Source organism: Protopterus annectens, chromosome 1.part0 (assembly GCF_019279795.1).
Source record: "Protopterus annectens isolate FY-2018-M chromosome 1.part0, PAN1.0, whole genome shotgun sequence".
NCBI classification, from domain to species: Eukaryota; Metazoa; Chordata; order Ceratodontiformes; family Protopteridae; genus Protopterus; species Protopterus annectens.
Genome location: NC_056725.1, coordinates 124,171,883 through 124,199,711, shown reverse-complemented (window position 1 = coordinate 124,199,711; position 27,829 = coordinate 124,171,883). Strand labels below are relative to the sequence as shown.

The window sequence follows — 27,829 nt, the reverse complement described above, 5'->3', positions numbered from 1 at the left end:
TAGCAGGCCCTAAAGTCAACAGAGACTAGGCTGAACACCTGGAAGTTTACTACAGAGAAAGCACAAGATTTCAAGGAAATTTACAGGGCCCTAGCAGGTCAGGAAGAAGAGGAAAAGGGTGGAGTTGAAGTTGAATAACAGCACCTCAAAAGATCATGTGTAAGGACTACAGAACAGATATGTGTTCAAGACATGTGTGGAAATCATGTACATAGGGAATGCTGAAGTCCAGGAAGTCATGAAAAGAAAGAAGGAGTGCAGGAAATGTGGGAGGTAGAAAAGATGGACCAGGCTAGGATGGAATGCAAAGTGCAAAGATTTGATAAAATTTATGGTAAAAATTTTATGTGTAAGGGAAGATTTTCCTGTGACAGTGTGGGTATACTATATGATTTAAGATGCTCTTGCTGAAAAGTGTATATAGTGGAAAGGTAGATAACTTTTAAACAAAGCCTGAAGGAACATATAAGGGATGTTAGGAAAGGCAAAGAGGAAAGTCCTGTAGCATTACATATTAAGGAATGTCATAATGGTAATATTCAGGGTCTACAGGTTACAATTTTAGGGCAAGTGCAACAAATGTACGATTTAGATATTGAAAAGAAACTTTGGAAAATGGAATCTGTCCTAATTTTGAAGTTTAATACTTTAATTCCAAATGGAATGAATAAGGAATGTCATTGGAAGTGTTTCCTTTAATTAATGTAAGGGTTGTGATTGGTTAACTGTCTGTAATTATACTATTTAAGAAGGGGATGTGTAAGAAGGGATATACTCTGTAAAGGCTGACAAGCCGCGGCACTAGAGGAGTTTGCTTTACAGCATTTTTTATACATTGTATGCAAACATGAAGAGACTTTACTGAGTTCAGGTTTTGCCTGTTTTACAAGATTCGTGGGACTATATTTCTACAAAACTTGTTGGACTGTAATTTTAATAAATTTCATCAAGGTAATCAATTGCATTTCTTTCTTCGTGGTGGTGAACTGTTTAGTTTTCATTTAGTGGTTTAAAGGATGGAATACTGGTTAGTTAGCAAAGAGGCTAATAGGCAATAGGAAAGAACAAGACATCAGAGGCACTCTACCAAAGAAATTCTATCAGAGTTCAAGGCAAAAAGAGAAAGAGAGAGAAAGTAATCATTAAACGCCTTTCATAAGTGATTCCAGTAACACCCTTCGTATCGATCCACAGGACATCAAAGGCAGATGGAAGGAGTACTTCCAGCAGCTTCTGAATGAAGAAAACACCACAGAAGCTGTACTGCCCCAGACACAGCCTACAATGAGAGAAGAGGAGTCGCCCACCCTAGAAGAAGTAGGAACAGCACTAAAGAGAATGAAGTCAGGGAAAGCAGCAGGCCCAGATGAGGTCGCAGCCAATATGATAAAGATGCTGGGTGAGATGGGGGGAAATGGCTCCTGAGGGTACTATTAGCATTGAGCAGAGAAACACATATTCCAGATGACTGGAGAAGAAGCATACTAGTGCCAATATGTTCAAGAGCAAAGGGGGCACTCATAATTGTGGGCAATACAGAGGCATCAAATTCCTGTCACACTGCATAAAAGTTCTGAAAAGTGTGATTGACAAAAAAAATATGCAGTGAGATAAATACTTGAGAAGAAGTTAGAGATGAGGAAAGAGTCCAACTGGGCATGCCTAGACTTAGAGAAAGCATATAACAATGTCCCAAGAAAGCTGATTTGGGCAGTCCTGCCGTGGTTTGAAATCCCACATTGATAGAATTAGTGCAGGCTATGTATTAGAATCCAATGACTCACGAACAAAGGTTTTCAGCCTCACAGAGGGGTTCCCGGTGGGAGTGGGTGTGCACCAGGGTTCAGCTCTGACTCCACTGCTGTTCATACTGTGTAGTGTGTGATGTGGTATTACAGGTAGACTCTGAGCAAAAACTTAAGCAAAGGATTGGGGAATGGAATGCAAAACTGAATGCACACAGAATGAAACTGAGTACATATAAGACAGTTGTAATGGCAGCAAATTATCAGAAGAAGATGAGAATTCCAATAGAAGAGAACATAATGGAAAAGATTAACAGCTTCAAGTATCTGAGAGGGGTGGTTGAGGAGAAGAAAAGTCAGAATGAGGCGATCAAAGCTAGAATCAGTGGGACTGAAGCCAACTGGTGCTGTGTATCAGGTGTAATATATGGCATAAGAATGCCAAAGAAGATGAAACGTAAGGTGTACAAAATAGTGGTGTGGCTGGCACTACTGTATGATATAGAAACTGGGCAGTAAAGGCAGAACATCTGAGGAAGTTAGAGGTGATGGAGATGAAGTGCCTGAGATGGATGGCTGGAGGCACTCTGTGGGAAAATGCAATGATCTATAGCAGAACTGGTGGTGGCCTTTCCACACTCCAGCCAATAATGCCAGATGAGGAGTACCTTCTGTCTATAAGGGGTGATAATTTGGATGCAAATGAGGATGCTACTGGCATCATTAGAGGGAGTGTTGACACCTGTACCTTCAGACACATGCAGCAAACACAGCTGGAGAGTGTGGAAGGTAGCATGTAGCTCATTTTACTATATTATGCTGAAATGTTTTGGGCATGACACATGCACATGTCATCCTTACATATTTTATCATCAGGTATGCCACCAGCATCAGATGCAGCAGAAAATCTACAGAGAATGCGTGGTAAGTTTTGTCATTCTGCCTACATGAAAAGTAATTCCACCTGACACAGATCATATTGTTCACATGTTTACAAGTTTCCTGCAGGATCGTGGCCAGAACCAAACTCATTCTGTGCCTTATCACAGCAGATTAATGTTGACAGTAGGATGGCTGTGGACAATGACAGCATAACTGTCATACTCATGACAAGCAGTCACAAAGTATACTGGCAGATGCTCCTGCACTACAACAGGTGGATATTTCCATGAGCAGTGACATAGGCTCATGCACTCATCAAAATGAGGACATGGCATTCTACTATTTAGGGACTCCATGCAGCTCAACACTTGCTTCTTCTGCATATCCTGAACCCCTTCATTTAGAAAAAACTTTCAGAGTTAGCAATACCTGCTATCACACCTGTGCAGAGTTGCTAGCTGAAGACATTTATTTGTTATTTGTTTACCTGGAAAGTCTGACTTGGAATGAAGCCAATTTTCAGCGGAGAACCTGGTGAGAAACATTCCAGACACATGTCTTTGAAACGTGGGAGGAAACCGGAGTATCCGGAGAAAACCCACACGAACACAGGAAGGACATGCAGACTCCGCACAGAAGGCACTCCAGCTGAGAATCAAACCGGAAAACCTCTTGCTGTGAGGCAACAATGTTACTGCTGCACCACTGCGCTATCCATATCTCAGTTAGTTCCAAAAACACACAAGGTCTTGGCTGCCCAGCACCAGATGTGCTGTGACATAGTTCAGGCCCAGGCTATTGCCATGGAGAGTCCATTAGAGATGGTTGTAGTCCTGCAGGGTATATGTAAGGAGTTTCATCAGTACATGAGAATGGCTGAGGCCAGAGACAGTGCCATGGTAATGCACTGCATCCATGCCATCCTCTTGTACAACTGTAAACGCTTAACAGGCACACATTGGGTACACAGGGGGAATCTGGTTGGGGAACTGTTCACATACATGGTGGATGAACAGGCCTCACATCAGTCTGTTCTAAAAATTCCAATTCCTTTATAAAAACAACATAATCAGAAACCAGGTGGAATTTCTAATCATCCAGTCCTTAATGTTTTTTTTTAACCTTAAAGGATGGCGACTACTGAAGTGTCAACATATTTAGTTATTAAAATAAAAAAAAAAATGGTGCAAAGAAGTGGTATGTATAGCCTTACAGAAGCAAGTATAGTAATGCATGTAGAACATATGAAGAATATTACAAACCTGGCAGAATATTGTATAATATTACTTGCAATGATTAATACGAGACGCACACACATGAAATGCTTGAAACAGTAATAACCGTGGAGAGTAAATGCTGTAGAGAACACTAAAGTCGACTGTAGATGAATTATTAAAAGAAATGTGAGACTTGGTATGGTAAGGGTGGAGGTGCTGGAAAGTAGATTCTGCAGGTGTTTAATAGGAAACCCGAAATGACTTGGCCTACATTTGCAAAAACAAAGACTTAATGCCTAATGAAGAGCTAAATTGCACAAGAACAAACATAAGGAAGCTTCCCTCATTCTGTCATTCTTCTAGCAGCTTAAAGACTAGCTCTTCACTCAAAATGAAGAGACAAAGCCCAGAGTAATGAGGTCAAAAGTCCAAAAATTAGTGAGACATTGTAGTTATTAGTATAGGAAATCATTAATAAAACTGATTTGTACTATAGTACATTCTCAAAGTTGCGGTGGTGGTGCTGCGGTAGCGTTGTCACCTCACAGTAAGACGTTGTCCTGTTCGATTCTCAGCTAAAGTGTCTTCTGTGTGGAGACATGCGTGAATGGGCGTACCTTAGTTGAAAGTTGTGCGTCAGGGCTGGCAAGCCGGTACGTAAAAATCTACTGCCAATTATTAGCGGACCGGCGTTCCGCTGTAGCGACCCCTAACCGGGAAAAGCCGAAAGATACAACAACATTCTCAAAGAATATTAATGTTCTATTACTAGTATTGTTTAGTAATTTTAACCCCTGTTTTGTTGCCAATGACAGCTGTAATGCGCAAACTTAGCAAAGTCTAATGGCAGTATCAGGGATGTCCCTGAATGACAGATATATTGAAACCTGTGGCTTAGATGGTACATACTGATGAACATGCAGGAAGGACCAGAGTACAAAGCAAGGGAGAAAATATGGCCCTTTTTTCTTTTGGTTAGTTGACATATGCCATAAAACTATGTGAAGGCAAAAAGGCTGCTCATTAGTTTTTATAGCTCTGCTCTAATTGAACAGGTAGTTTGCATCTTCTTATACCCTATATATCTTCAGCCATTCCGGCATTATTACTAATTTCTACTCTGGTTAGTGAGTCATTGTGATTGTGTAAATGCTGATAAAATGCTGTTTAATTGTTAAGAATCAACTATTCATAGTAATTAAATGTGATCTACAGGCAATAAATAGCTCCAATAAAGTTACCAAAGTGTCTACTGTATAAGGCATTAAATTACTGTCTTGTGTTTTGTTCTTTTACAGAAAAGATAAACCCAATCACTTACATCCAGATTTAAAGTTTGGACAGGGGAAGCCATCTGAAGACCAGATGAAAATGAAATGGGACAATTTACTTAAAGAGCTTAACACAAAATTTAGTTTGCTGCAAGATACCATAAAGCAAGATCAAGAACAAATGGTAAGCATACTCGTTTTACAGTCAGTACGTACTTCAGGAGGTGGGAACAGCTTAGTGTGAATCTTTGGTGTCAGAAGTGCTGACTGGACTGCTTTTCACAGAATTTCCTTCACTGTAATTGCATTTGTCATTTATTTCAAAATCTGTCATTGAAAGTGTTTCTATGTAGAGGTTTTGTAAAGGACTTGTCCCACACAGCATGCAGATTTCCAGAAGAATTGTGTAGTATATGTTTTACGAGCATCTATTTGTAGGCGATATTACTTTACAAGCTTTGCAGATTTTTAGAACTTTACATTTGTCGGTATTGTAAAACAGCATTCAGGACCCAGATTGGGAGAAAAATCAAGCTTTTTATTCATTCTCATTATTTGTGAAATATGGACCTGATTAATCATTTTGTACTATTGCTGTATCAATACTTAAGTTACATAGAACTATTTGAAATCATAGTGCATTCTTAAAAACGTTGGAGTCTTTTTGTAGAAACTTTATGTAAACTATTAATAGTTACACAACACAACATATTATACAGTGTGCATGTTAAAAATGGATGAAATGTGCAAGGCACCTACAGATTTTAAAAAATAATCTGACTTGCTATGGATTGACATCAGGAAGAATTAAACATGGAGAGCTGAGAATCTAAGATGTGTCCAGATATTTCACAACTGTTCATGGAATGTAACTTTACAAACGTACTGGATTTATTTATATGTATAAATATATATCTATATATATATATATATATATATATATATATATATATATATATATATACACACACACACACGTATGTATATATTTCTTATCTTACTAAGTGGACTGATTTGGCACAGACCAGTTTCCCCATGATCTGGATCACAGGAATTAGAAATCTGATAACAAAGGCCATAATTTAACAAAATTCTAAAGACAAAGCAAATAAAGCAAATAAAAGAGTCCTGAAGTAGTAAACCATTAAAAAAGTAAACATTATTCTGTATAGATTCTGACTGATTCGGTCATGAAACCTTTACAGTAAATAGGGAAGATGTTGCTCATATAATGATAAATGTCCTTTAGTGTCACTGGATGAGCCATCTTGTTTTAACTTTAGCACTTTCTTTCAGCTGTTTCAGTTAATTCTCCTCTGGTTGTCCACTGTGCTTTAGTGACAGTGTTGTACTACTTTTTCCATTTTGTTGATAGTGGCCTCACTAAAATCTCTAAAATTTCTTGTGAAGACCTGAGAGTGCACAGAAAGGATATGACTTGCTATGTATTAAACTGTGCAAGTTTTCCAGAACTCTGGCAACACCAGATATAAAAGGAAAAACATAAAGAGAACTGTGGAAAAGGCTCATCCAACCTGTGAAATTTTTATTGCAATCTTAGTCATGGCCAGGATTCTCAGCAAATCTATAGGAGGACAGCAGCAATCTTGAGACCATATCCGATACTGCCCTCTGAAGTCAGAGTTTGCTTATTCCTCTACCTGTCAGTACAAGGGACTGTTGGCGTGTTCACCAAAAGCATGTCTGTTTTTATGGTGTACTTGTGCCCAAAGGTTGTCAGTGCTCCCATATTTGGACAACTTATTTCTTACTATCCCTTCCATAACATATCCACTTAATTCAAAGGTCAGCTAGATACATGATGGATGCTCTGGTTCATAGGTGCAGACTGGACAGTGAGAGAATCTGTGCTAGTTTGTTCCAATTCCTATGGAAAACTTAAATCCAGTCCCTGGGGATAACTTATATGTAGCCAAGTCTTGGCTGCAGCCCTCAAAAGTGCCTGACACCCAGTTATGTGGAGTGAGACCTCCTATTAACAGAGGATAGATATTTCAGTCTACGATTTCTGTTCTACGATCGTGAGTCTTATCATGTTATCCATTCTGATAAGCTTTCATGGAAGATTGTAGATAAGATCCCTTTAGTGGAACCTTTGGGTCTAATGATCTCATGTGGATTCAGTGGAACACAAATTCCACATAACTCAGACATGCAAATGACATTTGCTGTGGTAGATGGATGCCAACAGCATATCTTTAGGCAGTCCCTTCTATCTCCCCATTCCATGGGGACAATCACCATGGCCACGATGTCCGCATACAGCTAAGTTTTGTAGATGTTGTCAAACCTCTCACTGCATATCTACACACTAGAGATGGCAGCAATCCTTCTTATCCACAAAGCTTCCAGGACTCTGCCATCAGGAGCTCTGACCACACAAATGAACAACATGGCAGTCTCCTGGTACATTAACAAGCAGATGAGAACTCAATCCTATACCCTGCACTGGGAACCTGCAGTACTATGGATATATTCCTTGCCCATCAACAGTTTTCAGTTTGCATGTCATATTCCTTGGGAGTCCAGTTCCTTTATGAACCAGCTGATCAGGTGTCTAATATTATTAATTAAGTTACCTTCAGCTCTTTTGTAGCAAAGAAAACCTTTCAAAAGTCAGGAATTCCTGCTGTGACTTGTTTACATCTCCTTCGAACACCAAGATCAGTGTTTTTTTTCCTGTTTTCTTTAATGGATGAGAGACCCATGAGTGATGTTGTAGCCCATTGATACAGACTGCACTCCTTTAAGATCATGGGATTTTAGGAAATAAAAGGCAATTGAACCACAAGAATATGTAAGTCCTGCTAATAGCCAAGCTCACAATGTGCCTTTCTTTCTCAGTAAGGGCAACATGTTAGTCTTGCAGTAAATTAATGGGTACCTATCCAATTATCCCACTTTAATTTGAAGGACGCTAGTGAATCACTTTGTAAAACTTGCAGGCGAAGTTTGCTCCAGACTAGAGGTAGGTGTTGAGTAATAAATGTTTTTCTCCAACACATTTTATTTATTTGCTGGTGTAGATTTATATACCTAATCCTGGTATTAGTGGAGTTACGTGGCTTGTGAAGAAAACAGATCAAGCTATTTATGCTTTCTCTCATTTCCTGTGATGGCATTTATCCAGAAAGCAAAACCTATAAAAGCCAGTGTCAGCCTCATAGATTCTTATTTACCATGGCAAATCTGATTCACTCATCTTTTGCATCACTAATTTTGGAGAAGTCTGTCATGCTGAGACAGCAAAGAACCTGTTTCTCTCTTCCATCTGGAAGTGTGACCCAGATATGTATTCCCTACAGCTTGCCTCTTGGCTTCTCCATTTCCAGAAGTTCTTCCCTTCCCAGAGAGGAAATACAATGTTCCTGGAGTTTATGATTGTAAACTTGCAATGTTGTTGTCTCACTGTTTGAGCATCGATGAAATGGTAAGTCGACATTATGAAGGGGATCTAGATGTCTATATATATATATATATATATATATATATATATATATATATATATGACAGGCCTCTGCCTGTACTTTCTATAACTCATACTACTACAGCTCTGTCTACTTCAGTAGCTTTTGTTAAAACTTCTGCTCTCAATGAAATTTGTGAGCACCTTTGCAAAGCAGCATAAACTATAGCTGACCTCAGAGACAGAGAGAGGGCATTAGTCCTATGAGTTATGAAAGGTGGTCCTACTTCTACAGATCTGATGTTACATTAAGTGCATAACTTGAGTTTCAGATCTAAAAGAGACTAAACTCCAGACCAAAACCTGCATAAAAATGTGAGAAAAGTCCAAAACAATACCACCACGGCTGATTTAAAATTCAAAGTTCCTTTATTCCAAAAGATAAAAAGCAGTAATTTAAAACCATATAAAGAGTTCTTCCATTATCAGTGTGATAAGCGGCTTTCGGCTTTGCCTTCTTCAGGTCATAAAAGTTAGAACCCTCTTTTCATTGATAAAATAACCTATAACCAATCAGGATCCTTGGAAGAGCCATCGCCCTCTCTCCAACCTATCATCATATTATAGGTTCATAGGTAGGTACTAGGCTATCTGCCTGAGGGCATTTATAAGCCTAGCCAGAGTGTGTCGGTTTTCGCCACCCCATTGATTAATTAACTGATCCTCTGTCAAGCAGAGCCAATGAAGTGATCCCAGGGGTGTATTTTCTGTTACCCATCCACTTGTCAAGGTTTCTCTTGAAGAGTGTTAGTGAGGGGCTCTGCCTGATGTAATTTGGAATTTCTTTCCAAAGCATGGGGAGTCTCTGTGACAGGAATATATCCCTCCAGCATTTCTATTTATTGTCGTGGTGAGGTTTAGCTCACTAGAGCGCATGGCTCAAAGTGACTTGGATTTCTTTAGGTGGAGCATGTCCATCAATTCTGAGTTGGACATGGCTTTGTAAGTCAGGCAGAGATCACCTCTGAGTAAGCAATATGCCACTGAGTACAGCCTGAGTTTTTTCAGTCGGGCTGCATAGGACATATGTTTGAGGCCAGTAATCCTCTTGGTGAGGTACTTTTCTGGTCTTTCCAGCTGTTGTAAGTATCTTGTGAGGTACATCCCAAATGGGGCATTGTACTCTATGATGGGTCTAATGAGTGACGAGTAGAGGGGCACTATAACCTCTTTATTTCTAGATGTGAACCCTTTAGTAATTAGATGGGCCACATTGAAGGCTTTCCTAACTACTTTGGCAATATGATTGTCAAAGGAGAGATTACTATCTACCTGGGTCATCCAATCATGTTTCATTCAGAAACACACACCTCATTTGTAGCCTATCCTGGATCATCTATCTTTTAAAATAGGTTTGAGCGGAACTACGGCATTTAAGCCTGATGGCCGATCTGCTCTTAAGTTAATAATCCATTTAATTTTATTTTTATCCAAACTATTGCTTATATCACTTTCCTTCTCACTTATATGAGTACATTCAGTCACTTTAAAATTGAAACAATGTTCTGGATTCTCTACTACATGGCTGGCTAGTTTAACATCTTTATTCTGTATGCCCCTAAGATGTCTCAAGATTTTATTTTTGAAGGGTTGATCAGTCTTGCCTACATAGTAGGCTGGACAGCATAAACAGGTTGCCAGATAAACAATATGTGGTGTGTTGCAGTTCGCATTACAAGCAAATGTATATTCAATTCGTGTTACTGGATGCCGAAAAGAAAAAATTGCTGGTGTCAATCACTCTGCAAGCTGTACATTTTCCACATCTTATTACCTCTTCCTTGGCATTGGTTTTACTTTTAGGATGACAATCTTTGTACTTTTTAAGTTCTTTTATTCCTAAATGTAAACTTTGGTTCTGTCCCTACAATATTACATAGTTTTTCATCTTGTGTAAGAACTGGCCAGTATTTTCTCATTATATCACATATCCTGGAGCAATCATTACTATATGTTAAAATTAATCTTAGTTGGCCACTTTTGGGGTAATGGACTGATTCATAGCTGGTAACTTCTTCTCCTGTCCTAGTTTCTTTCCAAAAGAAAGGTTTCCCTTTTCTCTTTCTTATATCATTCAGTCATTCAGTTGTAACTGTGGTTTCTTTCTGTGTATAGCCTCTTTGCATTAGGCAATTGTGAAGTCTGTTAGCTTCTCTTTCAAAATCTGCATCATTGGTAAACAGCCTGGAGATGTCCTTGTTATTTCATTCTAATATGCCTAGGATGCATACTGCTTTTGTATAAGTAGTGATTCCTCCAGGTGTTCTTTCTGTATATAGATGTTGAAAAACCTTTCTCAGGTTCCAAGAGCACTTGAACATCTAAGAACTCTATATTACAATTAGAATGCTGCATGGTGAAACTTAGAAAATTGGTGGTTTGATGTAAATGCTGCATAAAAAATTCTAGTTGGTTAACATCACCTTTCCAAACAAGAAAGATGTCATCCACAAAATGACCATAGTACTTTATATTCTGTAGGCATTGGTTGTTTGGATGGAATATATTTTCTACCTCCCATTGGAATAGTACGAGATTGGCATAGCTATTCGCGCAGGGAGTACCCATCGCTACTCCCCAGCATTGCCAGTAGATTCCATCATCATAAGTAAATATGTGGATTTCTAATATCAGTTACAATAATGAACATATCAGTTCAACATTATCTTTCTTCTTTCTTGTTGTTATAGTTCTGATGGCATCTATCCCATATTCATTTGGGATAGAGGTAAATAAACTGCAAATATCTATCGTTACCAATAGAAGTTCTGTATATTCTTCTTCTTCTGATACGATTTTTAGTTTGCTTAAGAAATATCCTGTATCTTTAAGTACTATAGTGGCTTGGGGTAACATGGTTTTAAGTTCATTTTCTACATAGATTGATAATGTTTCTGTTACCCATTTCCTCCCTGCCACAATAGGGTGGAGGGGGGGATTTTGGCCATCTTTGTGTATCTTTGGTAGTCCGCTTATAAACGGTATAGTTGGATGTGATGTTTAAAAAAAATCATATAGATCTTGTTTTATTTGTCCTTCCATCAGTAAATCATATAGTCTACCTCTTTACACCGTGTACTTTCTTTTCCATTTCAACCTTTGTTATTTTCTTATAGGTATTAGAATCTGTTAACATCTGACCTATTGCTTCTTTGTACCATAGGGAATTTAAATCCCCTATGGCTCCTCCTTTATCAGCCAGTTTTATTATTATATCTTCCATTCTTTGCAGTTCAGATAATGCTTCTTTTTCTTTTAAAGTAATATTGTGAAAATGTTTCACTGAATTTTCCTTTGCCTAATACTTTCTACTTCATTTTCACATAATCTAATGAACAAATCTACTGCAGGTTGATTGGTAGGCAGAAATATACTTGATTTTCTGTAGGTTTTCATATATTCACTTTCTTGGTTATCAAATACGTTCTTTAAAGAAACACTTTTCCCAAAGGTATTTGGCTTTTATAACAAACTTACTCAAGTCCAAAGACAGAGGGGGAATGAATGTTAAACCTCTATTTAAAAGTTGTAATTGTTCTATACTTAAAGGAATATCCAAAAGATTTACTACTAGCATAGGTTCTTCTGCTGTTACATCTTTATTCTTTTCCTGTCTTGACTCAATGTTCTGGGAGTTCATTTCCAGCTCTATTTCAGAAAAATTGGAAGATTATGAGAAACAGGCAAATGTGCTGCTCCTTGTTTAGGTTTGGCACCTATATCAATGGGATTCCCCATATTCCCTGGCGTCAAATGTTCTAGGGAAGCTTGTGGAATTTCATTTTGCAAGGTATTAACTATTACCATCATCTCTTTCCTCATGTTGCCTTTCTCCATTGTGGACATAGATATATGATTTCCTTGATTTTCTGGCTTCCTTTTCAGTTCTACACCTCTCCTTTCTCTCTCGTGTTTATTTTCTCTCGGCCACTGAAACATATGGCCTTGTTTAAAATCTGAGACATCTCTAGACAATTTCTGAATTTTCTGATCTTTTAGTTTCCCTTCATACATATTTAAATTAAACTGTAAAGTTTCCAGCTTGCTAACATTAGCTTCTGATAGTTCCATCTGCTCTAGTTCCACTTGTTTGGTTCTTATTAATTTAGCTATATTTTCCTCTTCAAGTTTGAAATACTGTATTAGCAGACGCATATATTTGAAGCTCATCTCCAAATGTATAGCTTGCCATTGAGCAAGCCAGTCGGGATTGTGATTATTACTTGGGCCAGACCATCTTAAGGCCCAGTTTGTTTGTGCTGCATTCAACCCTCACGTCCTTTCTGCTTGGCACAATAAGCTAATTCTAAAAGGGTTGCTTCTTCGTTCATCTCTTTCTTAATCTGGGGCTCAACCTCCCCCAAAGCTCAAGGCTCCAAGGAAGCAAAAAAGCAAGCTCTGTCTGTGTCCCTGGTAGCATCTGTAGAGCTTCTGGAAAAACTCCAAAGAGCTTTGGATCTGACTCTTTCAGATCTAAAGAGTGTCACCTCCCGATCAGATCCATCGATCCCTCGGATCCAATTAATATTATCCAAGTCAGTGGTTCTCATCCTGCTTCGACTCTGAGGTCGGATCCTAGGACCTCAGATCATACAGTTAGGAGTTTATCTCCTCGGTTAATGTTAAAGCCTGTCTCACCTGCCATGCCCACCAAATTGATTCAAATTCAAACCAGACATTTCAGGCCTGCTTCCTCAACTTCTTTCAGATCCTCTTGGAGCTTGATGGAGGCCAATGTGGACAGGATGATGTGGAAATTCCTCAGGGCTCAGATCTAGGTGGTGATCTTGCCAATTCCATCCCCTCCCCTTTTGGATCGATGAGTGCCCTGTTTAGCCTATAAAGTCTCCTTCTCCAATTTGATCCATGGTTTTTGAGCCCCAGGATCCTGGATGTCCAAGGCAGTTGGTGTCAGATCAGAGGAAACCCCCTTCTTCGACTGCAGCAACGTCCCTAACCAGCTCTGATGCCGTTGAATCCAAGCAGGTCTCAGATCCAAGAGATCAGTATCAGGTCTGGCAGGTTGGGTTCAGCTCAGACACTGTTGGATCAATTCCTGCCTCTTGATGCCTCGACCCTCAACAGCTTGGGTCCAATTCTGTCTTGAGGGCTTAGATCTGGGGTGGGCCCCGACTTCTCATTCTCTGCTGCCTTGGCTCTAGGGAGATTAAGAAGGATTTTCCCAGGTCCTTCAGCGTGTAAACGGCTTTCTCATTGCATAGAGTTCCATCCTGGCACATTTTCAGATCTTATCCTGTGCCCTGCATCGGATCCAAACACTGAGCCCATCATTCCTACTCCTTCAGGTCAGCCTAACCTAGGAAGCCTCCACACTCTTTCCCCAGAGGGTTTTCCCCATTCTTCTGATACTTCCCCCAAACACCACATGGAGGAGGTTCCTTTAAAGAAGATGTGCAAGAGGGAGCACATTTACTCCCCGATGGAGTACCTGACTGAGGAGACTGATTTTGATGAAGGAGAGGGATCCCCTAGATCACCACTTGATGACATCTCCTTTGCAGACATCCTGGAAATCCTGAAACAGAAAGGTGGGTGTTTTTCCCAGCCTGCTTCTACTGAGGAGTTCGTCTTTTTGGAGGATTTTGGGGCAGGCCCATCTGCGTATTGGGTGACACCCTGGCAGACAAACTTATTGACCTAATCAAGACCACTGGTTCAGACCAAAAAGTATTTTATTCTCTAGCACCTTGGTACAAAACCTTCCAGGAGTTAAAAAAATCAGCTAAAAATGTGCTACCTTTTATATAAAAAACACAAGCTTAATCAATCAATAATGCAATCAAACAATTAAATAAAATACTTCCAATTAACCTTCAGTCCCATAGGGACCAAAGTATCACATTTAAGAATAAATACAGACTCTTTGTATAACAGTTTTTCTTTCAAAAGAATTTCATCATCATTTTCAATAAATATTTGCTCTAAAAACGTATTGACCTAGTTTCCTCCCATGCCTGGAAGGAACCGGATACCATCGAGCCCATCCCCAAGCATCCAGAAAAGTTTCTAGTCCCCCCAGTAGACAGAGCAGATTGGAGCAAAGGTATCCCTGTTGATGCCATTGTTGTGACAGCAGGCACTAAGAAGGAGCTAGCTGAGCATCCACCAGACAGGGAGTCCAGGGCAATGACAGATTCAGAAAGTGTGTCTATGCGTCAGCCACATTTGCGCTGTGATCATTAAATTATTTGGCACACTTTACCTGCTTGCAAAGAGATTTGATCAAGGAACTCTCAAAGTCTCTTGCTGAGACCATGTTGGCTGAGGACCTCAAAAAGATCTCCCTCAACTGGCTACTCTATCATCTAGTGTTAATTCTTTGATAAGGTTGATCTCATACACTGTGGAAGGTACCTCACAAGCAGCTGGTTCAGGCATAGTCATAAGGAGAATGCTTGGATGAGGGTATGGGATTTTATGGAACCCTTTAAGGCATCCTTTGTTAATGACTCCTTTGATGGTTCTTCTTTGTTTGGATCATTGGTGAAGATAAGCTTACCCACAGCGAACAGGAAGGAAAGACCCTTTCTGCCATGGGAATTAAGTTTTCTACCCCTCAGAGGATTTTTTTCTAGAAACTAATGAGGATGGAAGAAAACTTAGTTTTGGAAATCTCAGAGGAGTTTTTAGGACCCGAGTGTGGTCACTTCCTGTAGATGCAGAGGGGGTTTCAATGATAGACACCACCTCAGAGGCAGAGGGGGGTCTGCAGAATCAGGGCTTCATAATTTCTTTTTCTGACAAGCCCTATCAGCACTTCTGAAGTGCTGCCCTACTGACCATCTCTGGAAGCAGTTGGGGGTTGTGTTTCTCTGCACCTATATGCCTGGCAAACAGCAAAAACAATGCTTGTGTGCTAAGCATAATATCCAGAGGTTGTCACATTCCCTTGTCCCTTCCACCTCCAAGACCCAGGAGGAACTTCCCGACATTCCACCCAGTCAGAGGAGGTATGCAGCTTAGGAAATTCAAATGCTGCTACTAAAAACTGTAATCCAGGAGGTCCCGACATAACATTTAGGATTAGGAACTTACTCCCACTTCTTTTTGGTGCCAAAGAAGATAGCAGATCTAAGACAAATTCTGGATCTCAGCAGTCTGACTCTGTATGTAAAGAAGTCAAAGTTCCAAATGGTTACCGTTTAGTCCATCCCACCTCCTTTACACAAGGATGATTGGATGTGCTGTATAGATCTCCAGGATGTGAACTATCACATCAAATTAGAAAGGCGCTGCAAGAGACATCTGTGCTATTGGCTGGGGGCCATTCACTACCAATTCAGAGTTCTGCCCTTGGAGCTCATCACAGCCCCCAGGTGTTCACCAAATGTATGGTAGTCATTGCATCTCATATGAGGCTCAAAGGATTCCAGGTGTTTCCCTATCTTGATGATTGGCTCCTCACTGCCCCAACAAGGCATCAACTTTTGCAAGCCAGCGATTACTTGCTCCAGATCTGCAATTCCCTAGGCATCACAATAAATCTTGCAAAATCCAAGCCGACTCCTGTACAAGATCTAGAATTCATAGGAACTCATCTGAATATGACAAACCAAGTGGCTTCACTACCTCTTCACTGCATCATATCTCAGAGAAATCAAATGGGGGACTTACTATGTCGTCCGTCCCCACAAGCAAAACTAGTGTTGCATGGTCTGAGATCATTGTCAGCTGCCATTATTCTAATTCCTCTAGCAAGATTCTTCATGTGAATTCTCCAGTGGATCTTAGCAGTCCTTAGCAGTCCAATGGTCTGTTCTTTACCAGCCTCTATCTCTCCCCATCAGGTTCACTCTAATTTGCAAATGACACATTTGATGATGGATACAGTCAAATGATCTAATTTTGGGAAGGCTGATATTCGTGTTTCACGCAGTCATCATCTGTGGGTTATCCTTGCTGTGGTAGCCCTTGGCTGGATGAATACCAGAGTCAAGTTTTTTCTACGTCGGCTGCTGTTGCTTGTTGTCTGACATTAGGTCGTCAGTGCTATAAAGGAAGGCAGCTGATGCATTACATCAGTTTTTCTTGCCCTAACCAGTCAGAAGAACCTGTAAATATGGTAAGGTGGTCCTACTGGCTAAAAGCCACCATTAGTAACTTATGTCTCCCTAAAGAAAGAAGATATAAGGGGGAAGGAGGCTGGGAAACCAGGACTGCAACAGTGAATACACTTGAACATCTACATTTATGGTAAGTGTACACAACTGTACTATGTTCTTTATATTTCACTGTTGCAGTCATCACCTGTGGGAGCTAGGAATGGGTCAGCATGCCCTGAAGAACTGCAGAGGCAAACCCTGCTCTAGCCTTAGAAAATAGATGTAGGTGGTAATGATTGGTAAAGGTATGGACAGAAGTCCAGGTGGCAGCTTCCAGAATGTCCCTCTGAGGAATGCTGTGGAAGTGCACACAACTGTACTTTCTCTCTTCCCTCTCCAATAGCCATAGTGACCATGGATGCCTCCCAGTTGGTGTGGGGTGGATATTACCAGGGAAGGTGTAAGGTGCATATGAATGTCCTGGAGATGAAAGCAGTCCTTCTAATGTTGCAAGCCTTTCAGGATATGCTCCCTCTAGGGACTGTTGCTAACCATAAGGACAACATATCAGTAGTCTGGTACATCAACAAACAAGGAAGAACCCGTTCCTACCCATTGTGCAGAGAAGCCATGTGGGTCTGTGAATGGGTGATCTCTTCAGACCACTTTCTAATTGAAAAGCACATACTGGAGAAAACCAGTGTGCTAGCAGAGAGACTCAGCAGGTCCATTCTCTTTCCTCATGAGTGGTTCCTCACTCAGTCAGTAGTGAACATGATATTTAGCCGGTGGGGCCAGCTTTCTGTGATATATTTGCCTCCCCCTCAACAACAAGTGCAGCCTCTAGGGGACTCACTGAGAGATGCTCTAATTCATGATTGGCCCCTGGGTCTCCTTTATGCCTGCCCCCCTCTCCCATTGATTCCCACGTTTCTACGGAAAGCAAACTGGTTGAAGAGTTCAGTCATCCTCATTGTCCCCCTCTGGCCTCAACAGGTATGGTTCCCCTTCCTGTGGTCTCACCTGAAATATCCTGCTTGGATACTGGAGCCCAGTCAGTACCTCCTCTCTCATCCAACAAAGTTTCATTATCCCAATCTCCACACCCTCAAGTTGACCGTATGGTTTCTCCAATTCCAGTGATAGTGTGACAGTCCAGGCTTGCTTCCCTGGTACATGACATCATCTTGGCTTCAAAGAAACCTTCCACTAAGAGAGTCTACAATAGCAAATGTAAATGCTTCTCTGTCTGGGCCTCTAAAGAGAGCATTGACCCCTTTTTAGTGCCTACTTCTGCCATCCATTTCCTCAGTACTCTTTTTTAAAGAGGGGGCTAGTTTTGGTACTATTAAACTTCAATTAGCAGCAATATCCAGTTTCCATGCTGCAGAACTAATCCTCCTCTCTGTCAAGTTCCAGGCTATGTAAAGCATTTATGAAAGGAAACTTGCTCCTTAGACCTCTCATAAAAGACCCTCTCCTCCCTGGAACCTCACTGTGGTTCTACAGGTGTCAACTCAGAAACCTTTTCAACCAGCAAGTAATTGTGATTTGAAATTTCATTCTTTCAAAATTATCCTTCCGATGGCTATCACTTCAGCAAGAAGAATTTCCGAACTCCAGGCCCTATCAGCTAGGCCTCCTTACATTGTTTTCCATAAGGATAGGTTTTCTCTACACACAAACCCTTCCTTTATGTCCAAAGTGGCCAGGAGAAACTAACATTAATCAAGATATTCAGTTACCAGTCTTTTTTTCCAAACTTCACCAATAGAAGAGAATACATACTACATATTCTGGATGTTCATAGACAATTGCATTTTTATCTTCACAGAACAAAGCAGTACAGGAAGTTGCACCAGCTATTTGTATCCTTCTCACCTACAAGTCTAGGTCAAGCAGTTTCCAAAGTTGCCCTAGCTAAATGGATTACTGGCTGCATTTCATTGATTTATGGCCCCCAAGGCCATGCTTACCTAGGACAGCAGCACTATGGGACTGAGCTGAAGAATCTTCAAGTTCCCAGCTGTGATCCAGGTGGATCACAAGATCCATGCTGGCTGGGTATGCCCCCCACGATGCATCCACCAACACAAGAGCAGTTGGCAAAAAAGACTGAAAAGGGACCTTCCTGGCATTGGTGCTGAAGGGCTTAGCCGCTAACTGACATGGAGGCACAGAAAGGGCACATGTACACTGAAAAAGCAGGGTGAGGCACTCTGTTGTACCTCTGCCTTTTTCATTTACATGTGTCCTTTCAGCAATGGCCATAAGGAGTGGAAGGGAGGAGCTAATGTAAACCCTGTAGCCCTGACCTACATACATTGACTACACCTGAAGGGAGGGAGACTGAGTGGAGAGCTACACCAAGACAACATGTGAACAGACCAAGACTGACCCAGGCTTTGTCTTTTTGCATGTGTCCTTTCCCGGAGGGAAACCTTGCATCACAGTGGCACCCCCAAGGCCATGCTTACCTAGGACAGCAACACTATGGGACTGAGCTGAAGAGTCTCCAAGTTCCCAACTGTGATCCAGGTGGATCACAAGATCCATGCTGGCTGGGTATGCCCCCCACGATGCATCCACCAACACAAGAGCAATTGGCAGAAAAGACTGAAGAGGGCCTTCCTGGCATTGGTGCTGAAGGGCTTGGCCGCTAACTGACATGGGGGCACAGAAAGGCACATGTACACTGAAAAAGCAGTGTGAGGCACTCTGCTTTACCTCTGCCTTTTCCATTTACATGTGTCCTTTCAGCAATGGCCATAAGGAGTGGAAGGGAGGAGCTAATGTAAACCTTGTTGCCCTGACCTGCATACATGCCCCCCGCAATGCATCCACCAACACAAGACCATACACATCTTGATTTGTCTTGTGCATCGCAACATGTGCCATTCCTGACATCAGTTACCCAAAAGAAATTTATGGCCGTGGTACTCGCCAAAGCATTCGACACACAGGTTGACTTTGCAAGTCAGGCACCCCCATGATGGCTCAGCATGTTTACCCTTGCTGGCGCAGTTTTTGCATCTTGATTTACACCATTTCACAGAAAAGTGAGAGCCATGCTCAAATTGGCTCACAGCTTCTGGGACAATAATCTCTGTGCATCTTTTCCTCTTTTTGTAACTGGCAAGTAGATGCAAGCCTAGGTTCCTTCAGAACTGTAACTGTGTTGCTGGAATAGCACATCCAGAGCGTGACAGTTGCTGGTGGCTGATACTTTCACGGAATATAATGAAAGCATTGACATGGCCACATTCCATAAGAACCAGAACAAGTACACCGCCATTTGTGGGCCTTTCTGGCAGTGGGATACTGTGTCCTGAGCTCATCTGCTCGGTCCACCTCATTCATGTAACTGTTGTACATGTTTACAACTGGTGGACATGGAACCGATGCCTTGCTTCCATCACGCTTTCTCCTGTGTGAGCTGGAGACTGGCAAGGTTGGGTTGCAGTTAGTTGACAGGAGGAATACTGGCTTGCTATCCTTCCATTCAGTAGCTAGCAGTGGTCCGGCCTGCAATTGCTTGTAGTAGCCTCAAGCTGCTTTTCCGATGGCCTGTCTGTTGAATATTAGAGGCCATCCTGACCTATTGGTGTGCATGGTTTCACAACAATATGGACCATCTTTCAGCAATTGCTGTGCCAGAAGAACAGAGGTAAAGAAGTTATCAAAGTAAATGTGATGCTTCTTGCCAATCAGTATTCTATTTAAGTTAACCACAACTCCATGTGCCAGTCCAACCTTAATATTCTGCTCCGTTTTTCCAGTGTATACCTGGAATTCAGGTACATACCCATTGGTCGAGTCTGCCAGCACCCACAACTTAATGCCATACCTCTCAGCCTTACCAGGCATAAACTGTCTAAATGTCGTGTCCATGGAAGCCAACCATGGCTTTGTCTAGAGCCACCTCACAATGCACATTGTAACTTGTCTTGCATGCATGAAGTACTGCATCCAGTATTGGCGGTATGTGATGTAGCTTGTCATGACCCCCAGAGCCTTGTGGTAGCCTCAGGCTGTTATCGTTGCAGTGGAAGTATTGCTGAATTTTTTCAAACCTATCTCTGGTCATGTACTCTGCTATTGAGAAGCGACCATATACATGCTGCATTTCTCAGTACTGCCTGAATTCAGGAACATGTATAATAGACATGTATATTCTGACACCTAGAAATGTACGTATGTCTCCTGGGCAAACAGGACTCCACAGTGTATCAACCTTGCCTGCTGCAGCCTGCCTCTGTGCAGCAAAGCGATTGGTTTCATTAGCAATATGGGTGTACAGCTCATCTGAGAACATCAAATTCAGGAAGTCCATCTCTGTGCTATCTGAGCCCAAGTGATTTACTGGTCCTACTGGCCCCACAAATTCCTCAATGTGTAAAGTTTGGAGGTTTTTCCCACGTGATCTTACACAGTGGGCATGCTCGGTGTACCGGACTGGGTCACGTTGGAACCATTGTGATTGGAAAGGGCTGAAGGGTTGAGAGATGGTGCTCCCTTAATGTCAGTAGCAACTGTACTGCATGCAGTTGGTAGTGAACTACTAACACATGTTCCCTGCTGAGGTACAACCATATCATTGCCTGACAAGGAGCTATTTGGACTCATATATAGTGGATTTTCTCCATCCCAGTCACCATACTCTGGACTACTTTCCACGTCATGCACAGTTGAAGGCACATCCACACCCTTGTAGGCACTTGCAGTGCCATGCACTGTGGAGGCCTACATAGTTGTGTCAGTCATAACACGTGCTTTCTTGAACACAGACAATGGCATGTCATCGTCTGCATCACAGTCTGAGTGCACTGGGTGGCCATTGTGTGTGGCTACCTTTCGTTAGGTGTGCAGTGGCACCTCATCCTCACTGTCATGGTCAGTGTCATACTTACAGGTCAGGTCTGCTTTGGCATGTCGTAGTGGTCTTTCAGCAATGGTGGGCACGGGGGCATCATTCGTATCACAGGAATGGCCTTTTCATGCAGACGTGCAAGCGGAATATCATCCTCTGTGTCATAATCATTATCCTCACTCTGGATGGCATTATGTGGTGCCTCAAGGTGCATACCATTGTCTGAATCACTGCTACAACCTTCGGAGTCAGTTTCCTCACCCAACAGGTAAATGCTGCTTGCTTTCTCAACAGATGGCATCTTTGGTGGTGGCTGTGTTACTTTACACTTGAAATCACACCTGAAAAATGCAATGATATACAACATTCTGATGTAATATAGCTGCACAGAGGCATGTGAAAAACAATGCACTTATCTCTATATTTCTATATCTATCTCTCTGATTCTATATCTGTATTTGTATCTATCTATATCCATATATCTATATATATATATATATATATATATATATATATATATATATATATATATATATATATATATATATATATATATATGCCCAACCAAGTCTTAGGCAAAAAGTTAACTTTAATGTGGCTTGCTAAAACCTTTGACATACGTCATTCAGACATTGCAGGTTAAACACTGAGGAACTAAACGTTACAGGAAGAGAAGCTAAAAGTCAAAGAATACATGGTTGTAATTGTCTGACACTTTTCCAAAAAAAAAAAAAATACAGCCTTAGAACCATCACAAATATCAGTTCAGGAGTGAAACACATGAGCCAGTCGCATATATTCAGGAAACAAAAGTGACCTTTAGAGTACTTTGCCACAACCATAATAAGAGTTTTTGTGCTGTATATGTTAACCCATAAAACCATGCATATACTGGAAAGCTGAAATACTGCATGGCATAGAGTCAGCTGCAAAGCAACACAACAGGCACTATGTAGTTTTTTGAGACATTTCATAATATGCGGTTCAGTTACAATAACTCACAAAGATATGAACCGCATTACTAAAATGGCTACTTGCATCGGTATGTTACTCCTGAAAATACACATAAACAGAACAGAAATGTGCTTTCATCAATTGCTAATGTAATGCAACATTCTAATGTAATATACCCTCACAGAGGCACATGAAAAGCAATGCAGCAGAAAACTATGTATTGACTGTGCGATACAGGAAATTCGTACATGATACAATGTTCAAGTGAAGTAGTTCACAAAGATATGAAGCATAAATATTCATAATCAGCAATGGACAGTCAGATGCATTGTTCGTTACAGTAAAAGGAGTAAACATAGGTTCATAGGTTCATACTAGGCTATCTGCCCTAGGGCATTTATAAGCCTAGCCAGAGTTGTGTGGCTTTCATCACCCCTTAGGTTGAAGAATACTATACCCATTAGTTTGCCGTGCCTCTGTCCAGCAGTGATACAGAGATGATCCCCAGGGTAAACCTATGATCTCCCATCTACTGGTCAAGATTCCTCTTGAACAGAGCCAGCGAGGTGCTCTGTCTCACATGGACCGGGATTCTGTTCCACAGCATAGGGAGTCTCTGGGTGATGAATCTGTCCCTCCAGCACGTCCTATTTATATCCGTGTTGAGGTTTAAGTCTCTTGCTCTTGTGGCTCTGGTGGATTTGGATTTTTTGAGGTGGAGCATGTCCATTAATTCCGGGTTTGACATGGCCTTGTATGTTAGGCACAGGTCACCTCTGAGCAGACGGTATGCGACTGAATAGAGCTGGAGTTTTTTCAGTCGGGCAGCATATGGCATATTTTTGAGCCCCTTTATCCTTTTGGTGAGGAACTTTTGGGGTCTTTCCAATTGCTGCAGGTGTCAGGTAAGATACATTCCGAATGGGGCATTGTACTCAATCATTGGTCTGATAAGTGAAGAGTACAGGGGAACAATGACCTCCCTTGATCTGGATGTGAATCCCTTCATAATCAGGTGGGCAATGTAGAAGGTCCTCCTAACCACTTTGGCAATGTGAGTGTCAAAAGAAAGGTTACTGTCAACTTGGGTCCCCTGGTCCCTGATAACCTATTCTGTGCTTAATGGATTGCCACCTATGTGGTAACTTGGGGTTACCTTGTTTTTACCAAAGGGTATGACTATACATTTTTTGGCGTTTAGCTTAAGGCCATGGCTCTGGCACCAGTTATCCATTTCTATGAGACCTCTCTGAAGGATATCTGTGTCTGATGGATTTTCAACTATGGTGCCCAGTTTGCAGTCATCTGCAAACTTTGTCAGCCACAATCCTCCTATGTTTGCCTGCACTTCTGAAAAGTAGATGCCGAACAAGTGGGGGCCCAGGACTGAGCCCTGTGGGACACCGCTTGTGACCGGCTTGGAGTCTGATATGGCACCAGCAGCTCTAACCCTGTGGGTTCTGTCCTTGAGCCAGTTTGCAACCCATCTTGTGACATATGGGTTTACATTTAAGCTGGTGAGCTTTTCTATGATACCCGAGTGGGGTATTGTGTCAAACGCTTTTGCTAGGTCAAGGTAGGCTGTGTGAACTGCCTTACCCTCATCAATGGCCTTGGTGACTGTTTCAAAAAAGTCGACCAAGTTCAAGAGGCATGATCTGCCCTTGACAAAGCCGAATTGGGTAGGATCCAATGTCTGTAGGTCCCCTATGTCTTTATTTATGAGTTCCATTATGATCCTCTCCATAGCTTTGCAGACCAGGCTTGTTAAGCTTATGGGGCGGTAATTACCAGGGTCCATAGAAGCACCGCCTTTGTGGAGTGGGACCACAGTTGCCGTATGCCACTCTTTGGGTACGTATCCTATGGTAAGGCTAAGATTAAACAGCAGCCTTATGTGTGGGTTTAGTTCCTCATTGAGTTCGTGTAGCACACAGTTGGGGACACCATCCGGTCCCATTGATGCTGTGTTTTTAGCTTTAGAGAGAGCAGCTCTCACCTGGGCATTTGAGATGATTGGGAGGCTACACTCTGTTAGGATAGATATTTCTCCTTTTGGGGGGGAGGGAGAAATTTGCACTGAACCTGTCTGCCAGTATGTTTGCAATGTCTGTGGGTTCAGTGATTTTTGTATCATTTTGGACTAATTCTGAGCATATCTGGGAGTTTCCACCCAGATTTCTAACATAGCTAAAGAAGGCCTTATGATTGTCTTTTGAGTCCTTGGCGATTTTTCTCTCAAAGTTGGCCTTGGATGATTTTATGAGTGATCGTAGTTTTTTACTAGTATTGATCAGAGATGTCTTCCCTTTTAGGGATTTTGCTCTATCTTGTAGTAGCTTTCTCCTCTTGTTGTAAAGTTTGTTTATGGCTTGGTTCCACCAGATCGGGTGCTTGCCTTTGGTGGAAAGGGTCTTGGTTTTATTTGGGATTGCTTGATCCATGCAATCCTGGAGGTGCTCGTAGAAAGCATTTGTAAGGGATTCAGCAGCGTGGGTTGTGGTTTCCAATGGCTCAGGGGCCTTGAAGGATACCACACCAGTCTTAAGAAGTGTGAAGTTGGCTTTTGAGAAGTTCTTCACTGTGGTCTTTTTTGTTGGGGTGGGGGCGGGATGTGGATCTCCAGTGAGATTAGTTTATGGTCTGATCTCACCAATGAGGATATACTTCCGGTGTGGAGCATTTTGTCCCCATGTTTGTGATGATCAGGTCTAGTATATTTTCACCTCTTGTGGGAATGGTGACAAGTTGTTCCATAGCATTTGAGTTTATGAACTCCAAGAACCTTTGGGCTAGGGTATTGGGGCTTGAGTAATGTTCCCAGTCTATGTTTGGGTAGTTGAAGTCACCCAATATGATGGTGTTTGGAGAGACATTTATACTCTCCAGTGTCTTCAGGAAGGCTGTGTGGGGTTCCTGAGTTTGAGAGGGTGGCCTGTAACATGCTACAAACTGTAGAGCAGTTTTGCCTATGGTTAATTGCACTTGAATGGTCTCTGATGCTTCGTGAGTTGCCACCAGCCTGGAGGTGTGGGTATCCTTGATGAATATGGATACACCCCCTCCTTTAGTGGTACAGTCCGGGTTTTGGGGCCGGAACGCATGATATGAGATAAAACCTGATAGTGCCGGGGTGCCCTCAGGAGCCTTGAACCAGGTTTCAGTCAGAGCACAGACATCGATGTTCTCCATACTGAGGAGGGCTTTGAGGGCGTGCATCTTGAGATTTAGACTCATTGAGCAGCATTACCCTTAGTTTTTTTCCATTATTGTTTTCTAGGGCGGTGGGTTTAGAATTTGAGCCTTGTCTAAAAAAGGCACTATGGGGGTGGCAAGAGCCTTTGCCAATATCCGGAAACCCAGGGGTGACAGGTGCAAGCTGTCCCTTGCGAAGCAGCGTGGCTTGTCAAGCATGTCATTCCAGGCAGACAGACATTGGATCCCCTGAGAATGACACCAGAAATTAAGCCAATTATTAAAACTGATCATTTTGTCTCTGTATTGTGGCATCATTCTTGGTGAAGGTAGGATACTGCTCAGGGTCAGGGTCATACCAGCCTGGGCTACATAATCTGAGAGCTCCTCTATGTCTCTTTTCATGTAGTCCAGGGAGGTACTTCTCAGGTCATTCACACCGGCATGGACAATGATTGAGTCATACTTGTACTTGCTGTGGAGTGACCTGAGTGCTTGTGTTATGTGGCGGATTCTAGCGCCCAACAGGCAGCTTACTGTGACCCTCTCCTTGTTCAGTCTGGTGAGTGGGACGTCAGTGTGTCTGACTATGGAGTCACCTATGACAAGTGTGTCTGGCATTGTGTTTGGCCTTAAGGGCTGTGACTGATTTGCACACTGACTTTGTGATCTATGTGTTGCTTGTGTTATGTCATGAGGTGGCAGTTGTTTGAGTGTCTGCTTTGGAGGCCTCTGCTGTTTTGGTAGATTTTTGAGCAGTGCCTCCGAGTTTGTCTTTGTGTGTTTATGTGTTTGATTTGTAGTTGTGATAGTTCTATGTGAGACTGGGTTTATGGTGTGTGTGGTTACCTTCTCCTCCTGTCTGGTTTTGCCAGTCCTGAGTTGAGAGAGCTCAGCCTCCAATTTGGCTATATAGTTGCATCTCTCGCATGTATTTGTGTTTTGTGGGAGGAGGAGAGGGTTGTCTGTGTACATGAGGCAATTGTAACATTGCCTCAATATTCCCAGATTCACCAGCTGAGCAGGAGAGGACGCTAGCAACTGACCCTTTGACATGCTAGAAGAAATGAAAAAGTTTGCTGTGTAACTGAGTCAGAAAGGACCTAAAGTCCTAAGGGACTAAAAAATGCTTTAGGAACAAGTGCTGAGCTTTACAGATAGAGAATAGACTGTTTAGATTACAAGTAGAGCAGTTCTAAGGGAAAAATGAAGAGCAGACTTTACGGAGCCAGAAATAGTTTAACCTTGTTTAACCGGCGCTGCCCGATGGTGCTATAGTGGCAACTCCACCCTAAATGCAGAAAAGGCAATGTCAGTAGTAGAGGCTAGCACACTTTAGTGGGCAGCCAAACAATTAAATTAAACAGCAAACAAACACTTTTCGACTTGAATTAGACTAATTTCGACTAAAATGTACTTTTAAGTGCAGATAATAAAAAATGCAGTAAATAACTATGAAAACAGTTAAAGCTTGCTCTAGGTAAGCAGTAGAAGGTAAAACAAATATAAAAAACAGCAGGATACTTAATCAGGAAAGCAGTCGCTTTTTTTCAGTTCTCTGTAGCCAGGAAGCCTCAACAGGACCACGTGGAGCTGTGTCGCAATATGGCTTCAAAAAAATGCCAGAGGCAGATTTTAACCAGGGAACTTCAAAAGAGCTAGAAATGGTCCAAAATGACCAATTACTACAGCTTCTTGTGCTGAGGTCACTTCCCTCAAGGACAGGTAGGCTATTCAAGGCTCCCCACTCCCACTGGTGAGCTAAGAAACTTCCTTCTATCCAAGTAAGGCAATGGACAACACAGGAACTACAACACAGCCCAGGATACAGCAAGGCCTGTAAACTGGTCTAACTAGTTTAGGAGAGGCAGGAAAACAAGGATTTTTTTTTTTTTTTTTGTTTTTAAATAGAAACACACAGAAATGCAGAAAAGGCAATAAGTCAGTAGTACAGGCTAGCACACTTTAGTGGGCAGCCAAACAATTAAATTAAACAGCAAGCAAACACTTTTCGACTTGAATTAGACTAATTTCAACTAAAATGTACTTTTAAGTGCAGATAATAAAAAATGCAGTAAATAACTATGAAAACAGTTAAAGCTTGCTCTAGGTAAGCAGTAGAAGGTAAAACAAATATAAAAACAG

At 41.7% G+C, this 27,829-nt stretch overlaps 1 protein-coding gene across 3 annotated transcripts in view; it reads left to right on the top strand.

The window, feature by feature from the left end:
- SYNE1 (spectrin repeat containing nuclear envelope protein 1) overlaps positions 1-27,829 on the top strand; it is a 2,173,401-nt gene that overhangs the window by 949,263 nt on the left and 1,196,309 nt on the right. For all 3 annotated transcript variants that reach the window (XM_044089035.1, XM_044089189.1, XM_044089105.1), the window contains one exon: positions 5,143-5,299. In XM_044089035.1, coding sequence (XP_043944970.1) covers positions 5,143-5,299 — 157 coding nt within the window. The remainder of the gene's footprint in view (positions 1-5,142; positions 5,300-27,829) is intronic.